Source organism: Balaenoptera acutorostrata, chromosome 11 (assembly GCF_949987535.1).
Source record: "Balaenoptera acutorostrata chromosome 11, mBalAcu1.1, whole genome shotgun sequence".
Classification (NCBI taxonomy): Eukaryota; Metazoa; Chordata; class Mammalia; order Artiodactyla; family Balaenopteridae; genus Balaenoptera; species Balaenoptera acutorostrata.
In genome coordinates, this window is record NC_080074.1 from 20,250,484 (window position 1) to 20,274,906 (window position 24,423).

Below are 24,423 nucleotides of genomic sequence, written 5' to 3' on the forward strand. Positions count from 1 at the left end.
TTACCTAAGTAGGGAAAAAAACTTCATATTTTCCATCTTTCATAACTGTATTGTGATTAAAGCTCATATACTTAGAGGAAAAAACTTGAAAATATAAGGAGTATTATTATTATTTTTTAAACATCTTTATTGGAGTATAATTGCTTTGCAATGGTGTGTTAGTTTCTGCTTTATAACAAAGTGAATCAGCTGTATGTATACATATATCCCCATATCCCCTCCCTCTTGCGCTCCCTCCCACCCTCCCTACCTCACCCCTCTAGGTGGTCACAAAGCACAGAGCTGATCTCCCTGTGCTATGTGGCTGCTTCCCACTGGCTATCTATTTTACATTTGGTAGTGTAAATATGTCCATGCCACTCTCTCACTGCGTCCCAGCTTACCCTTCCCCCTCCCCGTGTCCTCAAGTCCATTCTCTACGTCTGCGTCTTTATTCCTGTCCTGCCCCTAGGTTCTTTAGAACCTTTTTTTTTTTTTAGATTCCATATATATGTGTTAGCATACTGTATTTGTTTTTCTCTTTCTGACTTACTTCACTCTGTATGACAGACTCTAGGTCCATCCACCTCACTACAGATAGTTCAATTTTGCTTTTTTTTTTAATAAATTTATTTATTTTATTTTATTTTTATTTTTGGCTGTGTTGGGTCTTCGTTGCTGTGCACGGGCTTTCTCTAGTTGCCGTGAGCAGGGGCTACTCTTCATTGTGGTGCACGCGCTTCTCATCACAGTGGCTTCTCTTGTTGTGGAGCACGGGCTCTAGGTGTATGGGCTTCAGTAGTTGTGGCACGCAGGCTCAGTAGTTGTGGCTCACGGGCTCTAGAGCTCAGGCTCAGTAGTTGTGGCGCACGGGCTTAGTTGCTCCGCAGCATGTGGGATCTTCCCCCTGGACCAGGGCTCGAACCCGTGTCCCCTGCATTGGCAGGTGGATTCTTAACCACTGTGCCACCAGGGAATCCCTCGTTTCTTTTTATGGCTGAGTAATATTCCATTGTATATATGTGCCACATCTTTTTTTTTTTTAACATCTTTATTGGAGTATAATTGCTTTACCATGGTGTGTTAGTTTCTGCTGTATAACAAAGTGAATCAGCTATACATGTACATATATCCCCATATCTCTTCCCTCTTGCGTCTCCCTCCCTCCCACCCTCCCTATCCCACCCCTCTAGGTGGTCACAAAGCACTGAGCTGATCTCCCTGTGCTATGCGGCTGCTTCCCACTAGCTATTGGTTTTACATTTGGTAGTGTATATATGTCAGTGCTACTCTCTCACTTCATCCCAGCTTACCCTTCCCCCTCCCCGTGTCCTCAAGTCCATTCTCTAGTAGGTCTGCGTCTTTATTCCCATCCGGCCCCTAGGTTCTCTGGAGCCATTTTTTTTTTTTTTTTTTTTTAGATTCCGTACATATGTGTTAGTATACGGTATTTGTTTTTCTCTTTCTGACTTACTTCACTCTGTATGAGACCCTAGGTCCATCTACCTCACTGCAAGTAACTCAATTTTGTTTCTTTTTAAGGCTGAGTAATATTCCATTGTATATATGTGCCACATCCATTCATCTGTCAGTGGACACTTAGGTTCCTTCCATGTCCTGGCTATTGTAAATAGTGCTGCACTGAACATTGTGGTACATGACTCTTTTTGAATTATGGTTTTCTCAGGGTATATGCCCAGTAGTGGGATTGCTGGGTTGTATGGGAGTCCTATTTTTAGTTTTTTAAGGAACCTCCGGAGTATTATTATTTTTAAAAAGGGAAGTCATTTCTATTAGATTGAGTAAGGGTTTTTTTCCCCTTCTAATCTAAAACTTTAGGAGAATTTCAACATGATTTATAAAGGAATTTAGTATCTTGGCTTTCATTAACATAATAACAAATAAATGTAAATATTGGCAGTCCTATAAGCCTCCAACAGTTTTCGTGATATAAGAAAGTAGTGTTTAACTATTAGTGTTGCCATCGTAATTTCATTAGTGTGGCTTCTTTACACACTTTCTCCAGTGACGCAAATACAGACATGATTTTTTGGAACATCAGACTTATGGCTGCCTTCTCGCTTCTTCATTACTTATGTTGGACAAACTGCCATTATCACTTGCCAAAAATAATCCCACAGTTCAGTAGACTTCAGTTTTAAGGTCTCTCATGTCCTCCTTAGACCACCAGTAGCTTTGTCTCTTGGAAATCAGAAATTGGACACTTCTTTTTGATGTTTAACAAACCAGACTCCGTTTCTTAACGTCTAAGGAAGAATATAGCAAAACAACAAATTTTCTAAGCAACATCTCTGGAAACATAGCAGCAAATCTCTTTGGAATGCGTCCTTTGGAACATAGGCCAAATTATTTTTATATCGAGCTTTTAATCAGATTTGTATTAAGGTGATGATAATAGTAAAGTCTTTAATAGGGTAAGATATTATAGTTATATGTATTTTCCTTTATCTATATTCATATACAGAAATGACTAAAGACTCACCAAACTTTGGTAATATCTGTATTCTTGTGATGTAACCAGCTTCAAGAAACTAAGGATAAAATATGGAGCTTATAGATTCAGACTTCTCTTATTCTTATACTGTAACCAATTTCATGAAACTAATGATAAAATAGGAAGCTTATCAAATTTCACCAACTTCCCTGTTCCCCAGTTCTCCCTTCCCACCCACTTCTCCCCCTCTCCAACCCCATACCACTTTCTCTGCTGTATTTCAGGAAACTTTTTTCAATCCTCACTTCTCCTTCCTTCTATTTTCTCGGCTTTATAACTTATTTATATAACCTTTCCAATGATATCCTGTGGATTATGCTAAAGTATAATAAATAAATCACATAGTTGAGTTTGTCGAAAGACCTTATACCATCAAACCATAGTTAATAAAAACTGAGAGGTCTTTTTAAAGTATGACCTTAACTCTGCTCTTTTTCCCATTTCTCCCTAGCACTTCAGAGTTTTTTTAATGAAATGTTTCAAACTCTTAACTTTCCCTGTTATACTAAAGAGTTGAGTGACATTTAATTATCAAGTAAAAATTTCAAACCTTGTAGTTCATTCAAGTAGTCAGCTTTCTCCTCTACTATTAAAATTAAATAATTTTTATTACAAAGTTATTATTAAGTACATTTTATTTCAAAATCTTTCTCTCAAGTCTTAGCTCCAGATAATATATTTTTAAAGTGGTGCAAATTGTAATCTTGTGCTTACTTTATTCCAAATGTAAGAGTCTGTTCATGCTGGTTGCCCCAAAGCAAGTAATTGCTTTTTTTCTATCTTTCATTTATCCTTAAACCTCATAAGCTAACGAAAGATCCGAAGTTTCATCTTCTAGCTTCTTTGTCTTCTTAACCTACCATATTTCACTTTTCAGAATACCTTAAAGATTGCCCCATGGAACAGTATTTCTTTCAGAAGTATGGTTTTCAAGAGAATTCTATGATGATGCATCTATTTTCATCCATCTAGTATTTAGGTTGCATTTAAACTGTTGTTCGCAGACGTAGAGAATGAACTTGAGGACACGGGGAGGGGGAAGGGTAAGCTGGAACGAAGTGAGAGAGTAGCACTGACATATATACACTACCAAATGTAAAATATATAGCTAGTGGGAAGTAGCCGCATAGCATAGGGAGGGTGGGAGGCAGACGCAAGAGGGAGGGGATATGGGGATATATGTATACGTATAGCTGATTTACTTTGTTATACAGCAGAAACTAACACACCATTGTAAAGCAATTATGATGTTAAAAAAATAGTGTCTTGTTATTGGAGTCTTAATAGATTATATTTTACCAATTTATAATATAAAACATAACAGTTGTGAAAATGAATGTATAGATGGGCCTGTAAATGGCAGCCTTGCCTCTTTCAGGAGAGAGTCTTCTTGGTAACCTGTGAATTTGGAAAAAAAAAAAAAAGCCTTTGCTTTCCCAACCTCCTGTAACCTAGCAAGCTGTAGAGAACTTGGACTTTTTCTCCTCCATAGCCAAAATAAGAGATTATGGTTGTAGAAGGCATCTTATGACTCTTTCTACAACAGTCTTTTTTGGGCTTTTTTTTTTTAAGTGAGGATTAAATTTTTAATACATTTTCTGATTTTATAAATGAGGATTGTAGTTAATAGTCTGAACTTAATTTGGCAAGATGTGTAACATTTCTATGAGAGATACATGGTCATTAATTTTGAAAGCTCTGCATATTGAATTTATAATCCATTTGACTCTAATATTTTTTACATATACTTGCCTGTATCTCAACGCAGATTTATTGGATGAAATGTAAGATAAAATCAGCATTTTGGAGGGAAATAGCTGGACAAGTATATATTTGTTCTTTAAAATATTTTTGGAACAAGCTTACGTATGGATAGATTATTTGAAAATTTATATATATATTTCTGAGTCTTTGTGTTTTTTATTTTAAATAAGCTCCTGTCCCCTCTTCAAGACTCACTTCAGCAAATTCTTTGCTGGTCCTCAACTCAGTCTGCCTTTCCTTGGGTCTAACCTTGCCCATTATGCAGGTCTCTGTTATCAATTTTATGACTGTATTGTGATCATCTTTTTAACGCATCTATTAGACTGTACTCTCTGAGGGCAGGGGCTGATTATGTTGTTATTTTCTCAGCATAAAGCACTGTGCTGCCACTGTGGTGTTAAACATTGAGGTGTGGGATTGTGATATCAGAATTCTACCGCTAACCCCAGTAAATTTATTTCTAACCCTGTAAGATCCCTGAGACCAGAAAACACACAATGGACAACTGCAGAAGAAAGCAAGGGAACCTCATCTGGGTTAGTGCAGAAACTTCAGGGTAGGGCTCTGTGAAATTGGACGGGAGCATCAGAGCTCCTAAAGGGCCTCTTCTATACCTTAGGTTCAAAACTGAATGTCACAACTGGCTAGTGACAAGGGAGGGCCAAAGAGAAGAGTATGCAACAGCGTAGAGAGGTGATTGAGCTTTTTCCCATGTGGACTCTGGCTCAGCTTACCCTTTCTGCATGTGGGATGAAAAGGTATGAGGGAGAGGGTCCCAACCATGTGTACAGCCCTTTAAAGCATGGTGACCCCACTTACTTTTTTTTTTTTTTTTTCCGTAGGGCTAGATTTTGAATCTTTCAGGATTTTAACTTTTCAGAAATGGCTTTTTCCCAGTCGCAACTGAATGATAAGAGAAAAGGAATGCAATTAGCTCATAACCACAGAACTAAGGAGGCCTTAGGCTAATGTCCCTTTTTTTTTTTTTAAACATCTTTATTGAAGTATAATTGCTTCACAATGGTGTGTTAGTTTCTGCTTTATAACAAAGTGAATCAGCTACACATATACACACGTTCCCATATCTCCTCCCTCCCGCATCTCCCTCCCTCCCACCCTCCCCATCCCACCCCCCCAGGCGGTCACAAAGCACCGAGCTGATCTCCCTGTGCTATGTGGCTGCTTCCCACTAGCTATCTGTCTTACATTTGGTAGTGTATATATGTCCATGACACTCTCTCACCCTGTCACATCTCACCCCTCCCCCTCCCCATATCCTCAAGTCCATTCTTTAGTAGGTCTGTGTCTTTATTCCCATCTTGCCACTAGGTTCTTCATGACCTTTTTTCTTTTTTTCCTTAGATTCCATATATATGTGTTAGCATACTGTATTTGTTTTTCTCTTTCTGACTTACTTCACTCTGTATGACAGACTCTAACTCCATCCACCTCATTACAAATACCTCCATTTCATTTCTTTTTATGGCTGAGTAATATTCCATTGTATATATGTGCCACATCTTCTTTATCCATTCATCCGATGATGGACACTTAGGTTGCTTCCATGTCCTGGCTATTGTAAATAGAGCTGCAATGAACATTTTGGTACATGACTCTTTTTGAATTATGGTTTTCTCAGGGTATATGCCCAGTAGTGGGATTGCTGGGTCATGTGGTAGTTCTATTTTTAGTTTTTTAAGGAACCTCCATACTGTTCTCCATAGTGGTTGTATCAATTTACATTCCCACCAACAGTGCAAGAGGGCTCCCTTTTCTCCACACCCTCTCCAGCATTTATTGTTTGTAGATTTTTTGATGATGGCCATTCTGACCGGTGCGAGATGATACCTCATTGTAGTTTTGATTTGCATTTCTCTAATGATTAATGATGTTGAGCATTCTTTCATGTGTCTGTTGGCCATCTGTATATCTTCTTTGGAGAAATGTCTATTTAGGTCTTCTGCCCATTTTTGGATTCGGTTGTTTGTTTTTTTGTTATTGAGCTGCATGAGCTGCTTGTAAATCTTGGAAATTAATCCTTTGTCAGTTGCTTCATTGCAAATATTTTCTCCCATTCTGAGGGTTGTCTATTGGTCTTGTTTATGGTTTCCTTTGCTGTGCAAAAGCTTTTAAGTTTCATTAGGTCTCATTTGTTTATTTTTGTTTTTATTTCCATTTCTCTAGGAGGTGGGTCAAAAAGGATCTTGCTGTGATGTATGTCATAGAGTGTTCTGCCTATGTTTTCCTCTAAGAGTTTGATAGTGTCTGGCTTTACACTTAGGTCTTTAATCCATTTTGAGTTTATTTTTGTGTATGGTGTTAGGGAGTGTTCTAATTTCATACTTTTACATGTACCTGTCCAATTTTCCCAGCACCACGTATCGAAGAGGCTGTCTTTTCTCCACTGTATATGCTTGCCTCCTTTATCAAAGATAAGGTGACCATATGTGCGTGGGTTTATCTCTGGGCTTTCTATCCTGTTCCATTGATCTATATTTCTGTTTTTGTGCCAGTACCAAACTGTCTTGATTACTGTAGCTTTGTAATATAGTCTGAAGTCAGGGAGCCTGATTCCTCCAGCTCCCTTTTTCGTTCTCAAGATTGCTTTGGCTATTCGGGGTCTTTTGTGTCTCCATACAAATTGTGAAATTTTTTGTTCTAGTTCTGTGAAAAATGCCAGTGGTAGTTTGATAGGGATTGCATTGAATCTGTAGATTGCTTTGGGTAGTAGAGTCATTTTCACAATGTTGATTCTTCCAATCCAAGAACATGGTATATCTCTCTATCTATTTGTATCATCTTTAATTTCTTTCATCAGTGTCCTATAATTTTCTGCATACAGGTCTTTTGTCTCCTTAGGTAGGTTTATTCCTAGATATTTTATTCTTTTTGTTGCAATGGTAAACGGGAGTGTTTTCTTAATTTCACTTTCAGATTTTTCATCATTAGTATATAGGAATGCGAGAGATTTCTGTGCATTAATTTTGTATCCTGCTACTTTACCAAATTCATTGATTAGCTCTAGAAGTTTTCTGGTGGCAGTTTTAGGATTCTCTATATATAGTATCATGTCATCTGCAAACAGTGACAGCTTTACTTCTTCTTTTCCGATTTGGATTCCTTTTATTTCTTTTTCTTCTCTGATTGCTGTGGCTAACACTTCCAAAACTATGTTGAATAATAGTGGTGAGAGTGGGCAACCTTGTCTTGTTCCTGATCTTAGTGGAAATGGTTTCAGTTTTTCACCATTGAGGACGATGTTGGCTGTGGGTTTGTCATATATGGCCTTTATTATGTTGAGGAAAGTTCCCTCTATGCCTACTTTCTGCAGGGCTTTTATCATAAATAGGTGTTGAATTTTGTTGAAAGCTTTCTCTGCATCTATTGAGATGATCATATGGTTTTTCTCCTTCAATTTGTTAATATGATGTATCACGTTGATTGATTTGCGTATATTGAAGAATCCTTGCATTCCTGGAATAAACCCCACTTGATCATGGTGTATAATCCTTTTAATGTGCTGTTGGATTCTGTTTGCTAGTATTTTGTTGAGGATTTTTGCATCTATGTTCATCAGTGATATTGGCCTGTAGTTTTCTTTCTGTGTGACATCTTTGTCTGGTTTTGGTATCAGGGTGATGGTGACCTCATAGAATGAGTTGGGGAGTGTTCCCCCCTCTGCAATATTTTGGAAGAGTTTGAGAAGGATAGGTGTTAGCTCTTCTCTAAATGTTTGATAGAATTCGCCTGTGAAGCCATCTGGTCCTGGGCTTTCGTTTGTTGGAAGATTTTTAATCACAGTTTCAATTTCAGTGCTTGTGATTGGTTTGTTCATATTTTCTATTTCTTCCTGGTTCAGTCTCAGCAGGTTGTGCATTTCTAAGAATCTGTCCATTTCTTCCAGGTTGTCCATTTTATTGGCATAGAGTTGCTTGTAGTAATCTCTCATGATCGTTTGTATTTCTGCAGTGTCAGTGGTTACTTCTCCTTTTTCATTTCTAATTCTATTGATTTGAGTCTTCTGCCTTTTTCTCTTGATGAGCCTGGCTAATGGTTTATCAATTTTGTTTATCTTCTCAAAGAACCAGCTTTTAGTTTCATTGATTTTTGCTATTGTTTCCTTCATTTCTTTTTCATTTATTTCTGATCTGATCTTTATGATTTCTTTCCTTCCGCTAGCTTTGGGGTTTTTTTGCTCTTCTTTCTCTAATTGCTTTAGATGCAAGGTTAGGTTGTTTATTTGAGATGTTTCCTGTTTCTTGACGTAGGCTTGTATTGCTATAAACTTCCCTCTTAGAACTGCTTTTGCTGCATCCCATAGGTTTTGGGTCGTCGTGTCTCCATTGTTATTTGTTTCTAGGTATTTTTTGATTTCCCCTTTGATTTCTTCAGTGATCACTTCGTTATTAAGTAGTGTATTGTTTAGCCTCCATGTGTTTGTATTTTTTACAGATCTTTTCCTGTAATTGATATCTAGTCTCATAGCGTTGTGGTCGGAAAAGATACTTGATACGATTTCAGTTTTCTTAAATTTACCAAGGCTTGATTTGTGACCCAAGATATGATCTATCCTGGAGAATATTCCATGAGCACTTGAGAAAAATGTGTATTCTGTTGCTTTTGGGTGGACTGTCCTATAAATATCAATTAAGTCCATCTTGTTTAATGTATCATTTAAAGCTTGTGTTTCCTTCTTTATTTTCATTTTGGATGATCTGTCCATTGGTGAAAGTGGGGTGTTAAAGTCCTCTACTATGATTGTGTTGCTGTCGATTTTCCCTTTTATGGCTGTTAGTATTTGCCTTATGTATTGAGGTGTTCCTATGTTGGGTGCACAAATATTTACAATTGTTATATCTTCTTCTTGGATCGATCCCTTGATCATTATGTAGTGTCCTTCTTTGTCTCTTGTAATAGTCTTTATTTTAAAGTCTATTTTGTCTGATATGAGAACTGCTACTCCAGCTTTCTTTTGATTTCCATTTGCATGGAATATCTTTTTCCATCCCCTCACTTTCAGTCTGTATGTGTCCCTAGGTCTGAAGTGGGTCTCTTGTAGACAGCATATATACGGGTCTTGTTTTTGTATCCATTCAGCCAGTCTGTGTCTTTTGGTGGGAGCATTTAATCCATTTACATTTAAGGTAATTCTCAATATGTATGTTCCTATTCCCATTTTCTTAAATGTTTTGGGTTTGTTATTGTAGGTGTTTTCCTTCTCTTGTGTTTCTTGCCTAGAGAAGTTCCTTTAGCATTTGTGGTAAAGCTGGTTTGGTGGTGCTGAACTCTCTCAGCTTTTGCTTGTCTGTAAAGGTTTTAATTTCTCCATCAAATCTGAATGAGATCCTTGCAGGGTAGAGTAATCTTGGTTGTAGGTTTTTCTCCTTCATCACTTTAAATATGTCCTGCCACTCCCTTCTGGCTTGCGGAGTTTCTGCTGAAAGATCACCTGTTAACCTTATGGGGATTCCCTTGTGTGTTATTTGTTGTTTTTCCCTTGCTGCTTTTAATATGTTTTCTTTATATTTAATTTTTGATAGTTTGATTAATATGTGTCTTGGCATGTTTCTCCTTGGATTTATCCTGTATGGGACTCTCTGTGCTTCCAGGACTTGATTAACTATTTCCTTTCCCATATTAGGGAAGTTTTCAACTATAATCTCTTCAAATATTTTCTCGGTCCCTTTCTTTTTCTCTTCTTCTTCTGGGACCCCTATAATTCAAATGTTGGTGCGTTTAATCTTGTCCCAGAGGTCTTTGAGACTGTCCTCAGTTCTTTTCATTCTTTTTTCTTTATTCTGCTCTGCAGTAGTTATTTCCACTATTTTATCTTCCAGGTCACTTATCCGTTCTTCTGCCTCAGTTATTCTGCTATTGATCCCTTCTAGAGTATTTTTAATTTCATTTATTGTGTTGTTCATCGTTGCTTGTTTACTCTTTAGTTCTTCTAGGTCCTTTTAAATGTTTCTTGCATTTGTCTATTCTATTTCCAAGATTTTGGATCATCTTTACTATCATTATCCTGAATTCTTTTTCAGGTAGACTGCCTATTTTCTCTTCATTTGTTAGGTCTGGTGTGTTTTTACCTTGCTCCGTCATCTGCTGTGTGTTTTTCTGTCTTCTCATTTTGCTTATCTTACTGTGTTTGGGGTCTCCTTTTCGCAGGCTGCAGGTTCGTAGTTCCCGTTGTTTTTGGTGTCTGTCCCCAGTGGCTAAGGCTGGTTCAGTGGGTTGTGTAGGCTTCCTGGTGGAGGGGACTAGTGCCTGTGTTCTGGTGGATGAGGCTGGATCTTGTCTTTCTGGTGGGCACGTCCACGTCTGGTGGTGTGTTTTGGGGTGTCTGTGGCCTTATTATGATTTTAGGCAGCCTCTCTGCTAATGGATGGGTTTGTGTTCCTGTCTTGCTAGTTGTTTGGCATAGGGTGTCCAGCACTGTAGCTTGCTGGTCGTTGAATGAAGCTGGGTCTTGGTGTTGAGATGGAGATCTCTGGGAGATTTTCACCCTTTGGTATTACGTGGAGCTGGGAGGTCTCTTGTGGACCAGTGTCCTGAAGTTGGCTCTCCCACCTCAGAGGCACAGCCCTGATGCCTGGCTGGAGCACCAAGAGCCTTTCATCCACATGGCTCAGAATAAAAGGGAGAAAAAATAGAAAGAAAGAAAGAAAGAAAGAGGATAAAATAAAATAAAATAAAGCTGTTATAATTAAAAAATAAGAAAAAAATTATTAAGAATAAATGTATTCAGAAAAAAATTTTTTTTTAATTTTTAAAAACAGATTTATTAATTTTTTATAGTAAAAAATAAGAAAAAAATTATTAATAAAAAATTAAGAAAAAATTTAATTTTTTAAAATAAAAAATATGAAAAAACTTATTAAAATTTTTTTTAATTTCTAAAAATAGAAAATAAGGAAAAAATTATTAAGAAAACATTTATTAGGAAAAAAAGATTTTTTAAGTAAAAAAGAAAAAAAAACAAACAGACCTAACCCTAGGACTAATGGTGAAAGCAAAGCTATACAGAGAAAATCTCACCCAGAAGCATACACATATACACTCACAAAAAAAGGAAAAGGGGAAAAATTAATATCTCCTGCTCCCAGAGTCCACCTCCTGAATTTGGGATGATTCGTTGTCTATTCAGGTATTCAACAGATGCAGGCACATCAAGTTGTTTGTGGAGCTTTAATCCGCTGCTTCTGAGGCTGCTGGGAGAGATTTCCCTTTCTCTTCTTTGTTCGTACAGCTCCCCGGGTTCAGGTTTGGATTTGGACCTGCCTCTGCATGTAGGTCGCCTGAGGGCGTCTGTTACCCGCCCAGACAGAACGGGGTTAAAGGAGCAGCTGCTTCGGGGGCTTTGGCTCACTCAGGACGGGGGGGAGGGAGGGGCACGGATGCGGGGCGAGCCTGCAGCGGCAGAGGCCAGCGTGACGTTGCAGCAGCCTGAGGCGCGCGCGCCGTGCATTCTCCTGGCGAAGTTGTCCCTGGATCACGGGACCCTGGCCATGGCGGGCTGCACTGTCTCCCAAGAGGGGCGGTGTGGAGAGTGACCTGTGCTCGCACACAGGCTTCTTGGTGGCGGCAGCAGCAGCCTTAGCATCTCCTGCCCGTCTCTGGGGTCTGCGCTGATAACCGCGGCTCGCGCCCGCCTCTGGGGTCCACGCTGATAGCTGCGGCTCGCGCCCGTCTCTGGAGTTCGTTTAGGCGGCGCTCTGACTCCCCTCTCCTTGCGCGCCGCGAAACAAAGAGGCAAGAAAAAGTCTCTTGCCTCTCGGCAGCTGCAGACTTTTTCCCGGACTCCCTCCCGGCTAGCTGTGGTGCGCTAACCCCTTCAGGCTGTGTTCACACCGCCAACCCCAGTCCTCTCCCTGCGATCGGACCGAAGCCCGAGCCTCAGCTCCCAGCCCCCGCCCGCCCCGGCGGGTGAGCAGACAAGCCTCTCGGGCTGGTGAGTGCTACTCAGCACCGATCATCCGTGCGGGAATCTCTCTGCTTTGCCCTCCGCACCCCTGTGGCTGCGCTGTCCTCCGTGGCTCCGAAGCTTCCCCCCTCTGCCACCCGCAGTCTCTGCCCACGAAGGGGCTTCCTAGTGTGTGGAAACCTTTCCTCCTTCACGGCTCCCTCCCACTGGTGCAGGTCCCGTCCCTATTCTTTTGTCTCTGTTATTTCTTTTTTCTTTTGCCCTACCCAAGTACGTGGGGAGTTTCTTGCCTTTTGGGAGGTCTGACGTCTTCTGCCAGCGTTCAGTGGGTGTTCTGTAGGAGCAGTTCCACATGTAGATGTATTTCTACTGTATCTGTGGGAAGGAAGGTGGTCTCCGCGTCTTACTCTTCCGCCATCTTGCCCCTCTGTCCATCCCCACTTACTTTTGAAGGTGGTATAATCAAGGTGCTGAAATTTAACACATCTGATTAGTGTTTCCTCATCTTTTGGGGAAGAGGAGGAGTTGACAAAGAGACTTGATTGCATCTTCTCTCCTTAAAGCTTTATAAGTGAGCTTTCAATCAATGTTTATTTATACATCAAATTAGTCCCCTTTTCAAGTAAATTTGTATTTATTTCTGACATATCCTCTTCTTACTGTTTTGATGTTCTTATCCTGAACTTCGAAATTCACATGTTCTCAATGTTTTTGTGACTTATACACTTCTAGGATTATCATTACATGGTGTTTGTATTGGTATAGAGAAGATGTGTAATATAATCCCAAGAGAGTTCTTGAATTCTATTTGACCTTTTTGCATAATATGTCCAAGTGAAATTGGACCATTTGCTTATGAAAAGAGCATTGACATAGCTATACTTAAGAGTAGAAAGCTCTGAAATCTTTATTTGAAAAGACATTTATTCATATTGTTAAGTATTCACGGCACCATCCCAGCCAAGGCCTTAATCATTTGACTTATCAATGTTTTCTTTCTTTTGGTGATATAAGAAGAGTGAGAATATGATATCTGGCTTCTATCCAGCAGAATTAGTAATAGATAAGCTCAAATGATTTAATCTGGGCTTATGTGGTACTAGATAGCACTGATTCCATTAAGTCAGTTAAAATGTATACCTTATTAGATTATTCAAGTGCTATGCACATACTAATATAAAAGCAAAATAAGAGCTATTTTAAATAATGAACCATCTGAAAGGAGGCTTTTTTTCCTGGCTTCTATTTTTTATTTTTGCCAGTTTTATTGAGAAATAATTGACATACATCACTGAAAAGTTTAAGGTGTACAGCATGATGGTTTGATTCACGTATATTGTGAAATGATCACCACAGTAGGTTTAGTTAATACCCATCACCTCATATAGATACAATAAAAAGAAAAGAAAAAAAATTCACCTGTGATGAGAACTCGCAGGATCTACTCTGTTAACACTGCTGTATGATATCAGGAAAAGTTATCTATCGTCATCATGTTGTACATTACATGCCTAGTACTTACTTATTTTATAACTAAGTTTGTACCTTTTGACCATCTTCCTCCAATTCCTCCTACCTCCACCCTCTGCCTCTGGTAACCACAAGTCTGATCTCTTTTTCTATGAGTTTGGTTTTTTTGTTTTGTTTTTAGATTCCATATATAAGTGAGATCGAACAGTATTTGTCTTTCTCTGTCTGACTTATTTCACCTAGCATTATGCCTTCAAGATCCACCCATGTTGTCACAAACGGTAGGATTTTCCTGTTTTTTATGGCTGAATAATATTCCATTGTGTATATATACACTCTATCCATTCATCCTTCAGTGGACACCTAGGTTGTTTCCATGTCTTGGCTATTGTAAATAGTGCTGCTATGAATATGGGGATGCAGACATCTTTTCAAGTTGGTGTTTCTGGGTTTTTTGGATATACCCCCAGAACTGGAATTGCTCAATCATATGGTAGTTCTATTTTTAATTTTTTGAGAAAACTTCATACTGTTTTCCACAGTGGCTGTACCAACTTACAATCTCACAAACAGTGCGCAGGGTTTTCTCTTCTCCACATCCATGCCAGCATTTGTTATCTCTTGTCTTTTGATCATGGCCATTCTAACAGGCATGAGGTGATATCTCATTGTGATTTTAATTCACGTTTCCCTAGTGACTAGTGATGTTGAGCATCTTTTCATGTATCTGTTGGCCATTCATATATCTTCTTTGGAAAAATGTCTATTCAGGTTCTTTGCCCATTTTTTAATTGAATTATTTGGTTTTTTGCTCGAGTTGTATGAGTTCTTTATATATTTTGGATGTTAACCTCTTACCAGATACATGGTTTGCAAATATTTTTTCCCATTTCATAGGTTGTCTTCCCACTTTTTTTTTTAATAAATTTATTTACTTTATTTATTTTATTTATTTTATTTTTGGCTGCATTGGGTCTTTGTTGCTGCGCACGGGCTTTCTCTAGTTGCGGCGAGTGGGGGCTACTCTTCATTGCTGTGCGTGGGCTCTGATCACGGTGGCTTCTCTTGTTGCAGAGCACAGGCTCTAGGTGCACAGGCTCAGGAGTTGTGGCACATGGGCTTAGTTGCTCCGCAGCATGTGGGATCTTCCATACCAGGGCTTGAACCCGTGTCCCCTGCACTGGCAGACGGATTCTTAACCACTGCACCACCAGGGAATCCCAGTTTTCCCACTTTGTTGATGGTTTCTTTTGCTGTGTAGCTTTGTAGCTACGTGTAGCTTGATGTAGTCTCACTTGTTTATTTTTTACTTTGTCCCTTATGCTTTAGGTATGATTTCCATAATATCATTACTAGACCCATGTCAAGGAGCTTTCTTTCTATGTTTTCTTCTAGGAGTTTCATAGTTTCAGGTCTTTCATTTAAGTCTTTAATCCATTTCAAGTTAATTTTTATGAGTAGTACAAGATATAGGGGTCAAGTTTTATTCTTTTATGTGTGAATATCCAATTTTCCCAGCACCATTTATTGAAGAGACTGTTTTCTCCATTGAGTATTCTTGGCTCCCTTGTCAAATATTTGTTGCTTGGGTTTATTTCTGGGCTTTCAATTCTGTTCCATTGGTTTATTTGTCTGTTTTTATGAAGGAGGTATATTTAATTATTGAATTATTATCTTGTGTTCTTTGCTTAGGGTGTTCCAGTCATGGCAATAAGAAACAAAATGATATCAGAAGGACTAGACCCAGATCTTCTTGAGTAAGTAATTCTTCTAATATAATGATATTACTGCCAAGATGCTGAGTTTATCAGTGATAATAAAAATATTTCAAGCTCTGTATGTTTTTCCTATACAGTGTTTTATGGTTGAGGAGACCACCTTCTTAAACAGTGCCTCTGCTATGTTTAAAAAGTGAAAAATCTATGCTATGCTACTAAAACTAGCCTTAAGACATTTTAGGAGTAGTTTTAATAGATTGATGATGAATCTGTATATGCAAAAGGGATGGAATTTGATGACAGTTTTGTTGCACAGCAGTAGTGTCCATAAGAAGCAGTGCTCTTTTTCTTCCCATGCTACTTTTTTCCTCCCTCCCTCCCTCCTTCCCTCCATCTCTCTCTTTCTCTCTTGAATTATCTGTAGTTTTTTATTTAAGACCTTAGTATATAGGAAATTTACTCTACATGATCTAGGTTGAGCCAGATGGGGAAATAAACAGAGTAACTCTAAGTCCACAGTAATGGTTATTAGAAACTAGATATTGTTTTGTGTGAGTTTTATAAAAAAATTTTTGAGAAATGCTGAAAATTTGTGGCTCAGAAATTTGACAGTAATTTACTCCATCCAGGCAAAGCTCATCCTGGGTAAAATATATCATAATGGATTATTCAGAACTAGTCTCCTTTGCAAGTATCTAGACACTTGTAAAGAGTCTTTCCAGTTTGGGATTTTAGTTCACCCCAATGTATTTAGCTATGGTAGCTATGCAGGCATTCATACTGTACTAGCAGTATACTTTGGAATTTTTCTTGGCTCTCAGCCCTTCAAGAAAATGTATGCATTTTTTCCCTCATATATGCAATCTTTTCCTCATGTTTTATCTTTCAAAATATGAAATTTAAGAATTCTTTAGAAGTCTGCAAGAACAGATTTCCCACATGTATCTCCATTTAGTATGTATTTCAGTAGCAAACAGTTCAAGTACAATGGTATAATTGGTAATTTGAACTAAAGCATCTCCAGGATATTTGGCATTTGCTCTGGAAATTGTTTCTGACACACTTTAAAAGCAGATGGATTGTGACATATACTTTAATGTGAATTGAACATATGGGTCCAATCCATTTTGGTACTCATTGGAATATATGTTATAAATATATTTAACATTGACTATGACCTCTTTTTTGCTTCTGGAAATACACAGTAGACCTTCTATACTAACAGAGAGCTAAAATGACCTTTAAAATCATGATTTTTCTCTCTAGAGAAAATGTAATAAATGGAAAACTTAACAGCCCTATAAGCAGCCCTATAAGCCCTATAATCCAATCCCTTTACCCCCTACTGGCTTCACTTCATCCCCTGCCCAGCCTAAACCTACTTCATTATCCTTTACTTCAACCATCTACCCACACTGGCAACTTGAAAGTCACCCTTGATTCTGCCCTCCTCTCTACCCCTTAACATGTCAGTCACTGTGATTTTCTCTTTTTTAATCTCTCACATCTGACCACATGCCTCCATGCCATTGCTGTTTAGTTCAAGCCCTCATCGTTTTTCACCTGAATTATTATAATAACTCCTGATTGGTTTTCCTATTCTCTTTCAATCTGTCACTAAAAACTTAGTGGATCTCTTTATATAGTTCATCTGTTCATACATACAAATCTTTCTGTGATTCTCCACTGCCTTTAACATATAGCCTAACATCTTAGAATTGCAAATAAATGCTTTTATCATCAAGACTCTAGCTTCATTTCTTGCCATTCATCCTTACTTCCCTATCTCCTGCAGCTGTAGCAAACTACTGGCAGTTCTCTGAATGTATCATTATCCTGGTGTCTTTGAATGTTTGTATTCCTCCCCATGGAACTTCCTTCCCCCATCTTAAATGGCCAGGCTGACTTCATATTCTTAAAGAGTCCATTTAGGTATCCAGTGGTTAAGAATCCGACTTCCAATGCAGGGGACGGGGTTTCGATCCCTGGTCAGGGAACTAAGATCCCACATGCCGTGGGGCAACTAAGCCCATGTACCACAACTACTGAGCCCAAGTGCCACAACTAGAGAGCCCACGTGCTCTGGAGCCTGCCACAACTACTGAGCCCATGCACCTCAACTACTGAGCCTGCACGCTCTGGAGCCTGCACGCCACAACTAGAGAGAAGCCTGCGCGCTGCGACGAAAGATCCTGCGTGCCACAACTAAGCCCAACGCAGCCAAAAATAAATAAATAAATATTAAAAAAGAAAAAAAGAAGTCCATGGATGACAACCAAGGGGAGAACCTCCAGGACCCCCAATACTTCCTTGATATATCTCACTTAGCAAGTTTGAGGGCATGTCATTGTCTGTAAACGTTGAGAAACATTCAGTTGCAAAGTGGTGCCAAGTTTTAGGGTAGAATTCCAGTAACAGTTAACATTGTCTTAACAGAAAAGCTGTTCCTCAACCACAGCCTGGAACCTGAATTCTGACCCATTACCTCATAAGTACATGCCATTGGTCACAAGGGGCGCTGGTTGGAATAGGGCGACTCACTATAACCTATCACCACTACCACTAGAAAACCAGCTCCCACTACATTTAGCTACATATAAGTGGAATCAATCACCTTGTTAAGGAGGAATTCTGGCACTTTGGGAATCATGTTTACATAAAAGTTAAGGAACCTCGCCTTGAGGGGAAAGTCTGAGATGATAAAGGAGAAGAAAATGTGCCATCCAAGGAAAGAATGAACTTTTATTTAGAATCTTATGTATGTATTTAGCCTCAGCCAAGAGCTTTCAGTAAAGACTGTTCTTCTGTCTTTTAAGGTATAAACATACACTTTTTCTATTAGCTTTAGGTAGTAAGACAGATTCATATTACTGTAAGAAGAAATAGTCTAGATTCTGTTTGCACTGAGCAAAGAGCAAAACTGAGGTTAATATAGAAATAAATACTGATCAGAAAATACATTGTTATTCAGTTGGCTTGTGTATATAACAGTTTGGAAGCTGACAGTACGTAATTTTGCTATGTTTTTTTTTTGTTTATTTTTTAACATCTTTATTGGAGTATAATTGCTTTACAATGTTGTGTTAGTTTCTGCTGTATAACAAAGTGAATCAGCTATATATATACATATTTCCCCATATACCTTCCCTCTTGCTTCTCCCTCCCACCCTCCCTATCCTGCCCCTCTAGGTGGTCACAAAGCACCAAGCTGATCTCCCTGTGCTATGTGGCTGCTTCCCACTAGCTATCTATTTTACATTTGGTAGTGTATATATGTCCATGCCACTCTCTCACTTTGTCCCAGCTTACCCTTCCCCGTCCCCATGTCTTCAAGTCCATTCTCTACGTCTGCATCTTGATTCCTGAGGTGGATGGACCTAGAGTCTGTCATACAGAGTGAAGTAAGTCAGAAAGAGAAAAACAAATACTGTATGCTAACACATATATATGGAATCTAAAAAAAATGGTTCTGATGAACCTAGGGAGAGTATCAGTTTACCTGATAAGGGAGAAGAGAGCCTGGCTATTTTCCTTCAAAAATGACTATCACTGAATTTTAGAAAGTCTATAAAACTGAAGAAAATGCCTGATAATTACCAAATAAATAGTATTAGTTAGCTACTTCTGAGTGATTATTTAATATTCTTAAAAATCCAAGTTTTTGAAAATAACAATAGTGCTTATATAACCAAGAATTAGTTCTGTTTAGCTTGTAAAAATTAGTAAAAAAAAAAAAAGAAAAAAAAAATGCCGTGAAATCAAAAGATATGTGAAAGAGTATCTTTTTCACCATCATACTCAAAAGAGTTTAAGGGGAAAGAAAATGGAAAATTTTAAGTTTTATCTGTTTTAGAAATATAGAACAGGTAAATCATGCCATATAAATTTTTTCAATCAATGCCTAGATTTTTCTTACCAGAAAAAAAAAATGTTTCTCCCTATCCTGTTCTATGCTTACATTTATGTCCCATAACTAAGGTTACTATTATTACCTAGTAATTACTACTTTTACTACTCCAACATAAATAGACTAGCCTCTGGACCTGTCCATGAAGAGACGAAATTCATGATGGTTAAGGCTCAGGCTAAGGCAGACTTTAGAAATGGTCTGCTTGCTGGGGTCTGGATTCTGCCCTGCCACTTTCTAGCTATATGACCCTGGACTAATTACCTAATCTGTTCATCAGTTTCCTCATCAGTAAATGGGGAATAGAAGAGTTGACCCTTTATAGAGTTGTTCAGACTAAGTAAGAGAATGATGTAAGCACTTAGCACAGCTCTGGACAAGCAGTAAATGTTAAGTAAATGTTAGTTGTGATTTATGAATGTTTTAACAGAGGAATCTGTAGCAAGTTCTAAACAATTGGATTTACCAGGCTTTTGGATCCCAACTTGTTTAGAGTCCTGTCGTTGCCTGTATACCACGGTGTTCTCAACAAAGACATATTTAACGTACACAGAGTAATTATCCTTTTGAGTTATACTCTCTGTTTTCCCAAACTGAAAAATCTATATTTTAAACTTTGTAGTAAAGAACAGACTTCTGGGGCTTCCCTGGTGGCGCAGTGGTTAAGAATCCTCCTGCCAATGCAGGGGGCACGGGTTCGAGCCCTGGTCCGGGAGGATCCCACGTGCCGCGGAGCCACTAAGCCCATGCACCACAACTACTGAGGCTGCACTCTAGAGCCCGTGAGCCACAACTACTGACCCCGTGTGCCACAACTACTGAAGCCTGCGCACCTAGAGCCTGTGCTCAGCAGAAAGAGAAGCCACCACAATGAGAATCTCGCGCACTGCAACAAAGAGTAGTCCCCGCTCACCGCAACTAGAGAAAGCCTGCGTGCAGCAACGAAGACCCAACACAGCCAAGAATAAATAAGTAAAATAAATATAAAAAATAAAAAAGTAAAGAACAGACTTCTGAAATTGAAATTTAACTGGTCACACTCTTAATATTAGTAGGAGGGTGCAGTTTGTAGCATACTGATTTGGCTAAAGAAAGCAAGTTACTTTGCAGGCTTTAAACAGAACCAGCTCAGTTGGCATTTGTCCTGGACTTATCTATTCAAAATACATTTATACCCTCCTCCCAGCCTGTGGAATGACCATGATTATGGTTGCCAGAAATAGAAGTAACCACCTCAGCCTTATCACTGAGACAAGAGGAGATTTATTAGTGTTAACCAAACAGACACTGGAAAACAAGAAAACTTAATTATATTTAAGGCATATCCAGCAGATTTTCATGCCCTCTAATGGAATACCTTATCTGCCAATGATCTTCGTCTGTCTCGTGCTACAGAACAATATAATGGATTAAAGGTTGGGTTTTGGCTGGTTAAGGATAGAATTGATCTCAATTCCCCGACTGAACAATTCCCAAAATAGTTTTTTTTGTTTTTTTGTCTTTAATATTTATTTTATTTATTTATTTGGCTGCACCGGGTCTTAGTTGTGGCATGGGGGATCTTCTTTGCAGCATGCGGGATCTTTAGTTGCGGCATGGAGGATCTTTATTTGCAGCACGCAGGATCTTTTAGTTGCGACATGCGGGATCTAGTTCCCTGACCAGGGATTGAACCTGGGCCCCCTGCATTGGGAGCATGGAGTCTTAACCACTGGACCACCAGGGAAGTCCCCCAAAATAGGTTTTTTCACTCGTTCCATTTTTTTAGTTTTTGCTGAGCTGGGATTCCATTCAGGGTAATTACCAGTCCTGGGCCACTGGCGGCAGACTGACTAGAAAGTATAGGACAGAAAAAAACAATGTCAGAAAATTGTGATTAGTCCACTGTTGGAGACCTTGATCACAAGAGTAAGAAATAATAAAAATATCAAAGAGGTGGTGTTAAAAAGCAGTTGTGGGTCTTCCCTGGTGGCTCAGTGGTTAAGAATCTGCCTGCCAATGCAGGTGACACGGGTTCGAGCCCTGGTCTGGGAAGATCCCACATGCCGTGGAGCAACTAAGCCCATGCCCCACAACTACTGAGCCTGTGCTCTAGAGCCCACGAGCCACAACTACTGAGCCCGTGTGCCACAACTACTGAAGCCCACACGCCTAGAGCCTGTGCTCTGCAACGAGAAGCCATCTCAATGAGAAGCCCGCGCACCGCAACGAAGAGTAGCCCCTGCTTGCTGTAACTAGAGAAAAAGCCCGCGCGCAGCAACAAAAGACCCAACGCAGACAAAACTAAAATAAATAAATTTATTTTTTAAAAAAAAGAATCAGTTGTGGTCTTCCAGTGTCTACCAAGCAAGAGATAGAGAGTTGCTGGGAAGTAAAGAACCCCAAGATAAACAGCAGAAACCCATCTTACCAGCCAGGATGGCTGGCTTCCTTTTTCTTTATGCTATTAGACATTACATTGTTTCTCTGGCTGTGGGAATCTGCCACAGAGTCCCACAAAGGGCGGGACATACCTGTCTTGATGGACATTCAGAAATGGAAAGACCGACCCGCCGTGGGGTGCACAGGCCTGGCCCCATCGGCGCCCATATTCTTGGATGGTCGGGAAGACACTGCTGGTTACCCCTCTCTTCAGCCTCCATGTCCCTGTGCCAACGTTTAGATAAGGTCAATGGGGTGACAGTTCACGGAGCCACGCCCCTCTTCAGTGCTTGCTGCAGTGGCAGCACTGCGTGCGTCAACGTGCTGCTGGAGTTTGGAGCCAAGGCCCTGCTCGAGGTGCACCTGGCTTCACCCATCCACGAGGCAGTAAAGAGAGGTAATAGAGAATGCATGGAGATTCTGCTGGCAAATAACGTTAACATTGACCAGGAAGTGCCTCACCTTGGAATTCCCCTGTATGTGGCTTGCAACTATCAGAGGCTAGACTGTGTGAAGAAGCTTCTAGAATTAGGAGCCAATGTTGACCACGGCCAGTGGCTGGACACCCCCCTCCATGCCGCCGTGAAGCAGAACAGTGTGGAAATCATCCACCTGCTGATAGACTGCGGGGCTAACCTCAAGTGCAGAAACGCTCAGGGCAAAAGTGCGCTTCATCTGGCAGCTCCGAAAAGCGGTGTGGAGCAGGTTCTCCTGCTCCGGGAAGGCCCGCCTGCTCTTTCCCAGCTGTGCCGCCTGTGTGTCCGGAAGTGCTTGGGTCGCATCTGTCATCAGACCATCCACAAACTGTATCTGCCGGAGCCCCTGGAAAAATTCCTCCTATGCCAGTAGTCCCAACTGTCCACGGGAAGATACTTGGAAATAAACAGGTTGTTGCCTGCTGTACCCAGGGTACCTAGTGTAACACCCAACAGCTAGACTCTCAAATGAGCTAAGCTACTTAGAGCACATCCCTGATGGACTGGCACACGGGAATGAAAACTCCTGGTTAGTTTAATGTTCTCTTTAACCAAGGGGCAATCAGAAACTTTTCTGTTTTTAGCTCTTGTTGTTAAGAAACTTTACAAAATTGCGAAGTAGGGTGAAATTAATAGGCTGTTTTTCAAGATTCATGATCTTCGATTATCTAAGGATTACCGTTCTGAATAGCGTGTAGACACATATAAATCTGGGTGGATAAGATTAGGATGAATATAAGTATTCCAAGATGGGTTCCTGATTTAGTTCTTCCCTTCTTCCCCCTTTCTTTCTTTCCTTCCATGAATAAATCTCTGCGTGAAATTTTTTTTAAATAAAAAAATTTTTTAATTAATTAATTAAAAAGAAAGAAATGGAAAGACCAAGGTATGTGTAGTTTGAGTAAATGTAATGCCGAAGTAAGTCTTACTGGTTACTATGTAATAGCAAAGTCAAAATTGTCTTTTTTTTTTTTTAACTACCCCAAATGTCTTTATATAGTCACTGCAATCTCAGTTCAGTAATTCAGTGTTTTGCTATTTCCTTAAGACCACTTATTGCCATTGCATAGAGCTCTGAGAACAACACTAATTGACAAGTATCATGTGATGTTAAAACTTTGTATGTGCTCTAGTTGATATTGAAAAGTGATTTGAATGGTAACTATTGCACCCTCTCCCCACAATCCTCCTACTCAGCAATAGTTTTACTAACAATGTTTTTGGCACTTAATCTGCTTTAAATTCAACTGTTTTAAATTTAAAGAAAATGAAAAATATCTTTAAGCTATTTACCTACATAAATAAATGTTTTTCCAAAGAATGTTTATGATGTTTGGTGTTCTTAAAGTGGCTGTGGTTTTAAACACAAATATAAATATCTCTTTAATGAAAACAAATCAGACCAATGATATTTTTATTTTAAGACTCATTTTATGTACAGTATCAGAAAAACTAACTCAAACTAGCTTAAGCAAAAAGGGAAGTTACTGAGTCACATACCTAAGAAGTCTAAGTAGGACATAACGAGGGGCGCAGCGCCAGCAGTACTGGCTGGCTGGTGCTCCCTCTCTCCTGGCACCTCTGTCCACCTTCACTCCTTGGCATAATCATCCACTTCTCTCCTACTGCTGATGAGCTTCCTCCTGGAAAACAAGGAATTCGCAAATAATATTTGCTTTATATGGTAAATGGCTATAATATTGCTAGTTTTTGCCAACTGAAAGGAAAGAGAGCCCCTTTTCCATAATCCAAGGCTCATTTCTGGGGAAGCATTCTGATTGTCCGTGCTTGGGTTTTGAGCACTCCCTTGAATTGATCTCTTTCCAGGTAAAGAGCTTCTGACCTGCCAGGCCTGGATTATGTGACTGTAACAAAGAAAGAGTATAAGGAAAGGATGAGGGCAATAGGGATTGTGGTCGGTAGTCTTATTTATTCCCATAAATGGGAGGAAGGTGACAAATAAAATGCACACAGCATCTGGTATGCTAAAAAGTACTGATTTGAATATGGTTAGTACTTCCTTCTCCTTTCCTTTCTAAATTTTGGCTCACTTTTAGCTGAGGTCAACCTAATAACTTCTTTGAAAATACTTCTTTTTAAACAAATTAAACTTAGTAAAGAGTTTAAAGTTATATTTTAAAAAATTTTGCTTTTACTAAGACTTTTTTTTTTTTTACTAAGACTTTTATTGATAATCTTGATGCCACAAATTATATAAATATGCTTATTGAAATGTCGCTACCAAGCTAGTG

At 39.3% G+C, this 24,423-nt stretch overlaps 2 protein-coding genes and 1 non-coding gene across 3 annotated transcripts in view; 2 read left to right on the plus strand and 1 right to left on the minus strand.

Annotated features, from left to right (window-relative positions):
• WASHC3 (WASH complex subunit 3) overlaps positions 1–24,423 on the plus strand; it is a 71,039-nt gene that overhangs the window by 33,691 nt on the left and 12,925 nt on the right. Inside the window, exon 6 of the mRNA XM_007165789.3 lies at positions 15,342–15,406. Within this exon, the coding sequence (XP_007165851.1) occupies positions 15,342–15,406 (65 nt within the window). The remainder of the gene's footprint in view (positions 1–15,341; positions 15,407–24,423) is intronic.
• Positions 19,906–23,484, plus strand: LOC130709212 (ankyrin repeat and SOCS box protein 11-like). The gene has a single exon (XM_057556547.1). It carries the CDS (start codon positions 21,693–21,695, stop codon positions 22,542–22,544), a length of 852 nt encoding a protein of 283 aa, XP_057412530.1. The 5' UTR covers positions 19,906–21,692; the 3' UTR covers positions 22,545–23,484.
• Positions 20,928–21,000, minus strand: TRNAW-CCA (transfer RNA tryptophan (anticodon CCA)). Its single transcript has one exon. It is a non-coding gene; the product is annotated as a tRNA-Trp (tRNA).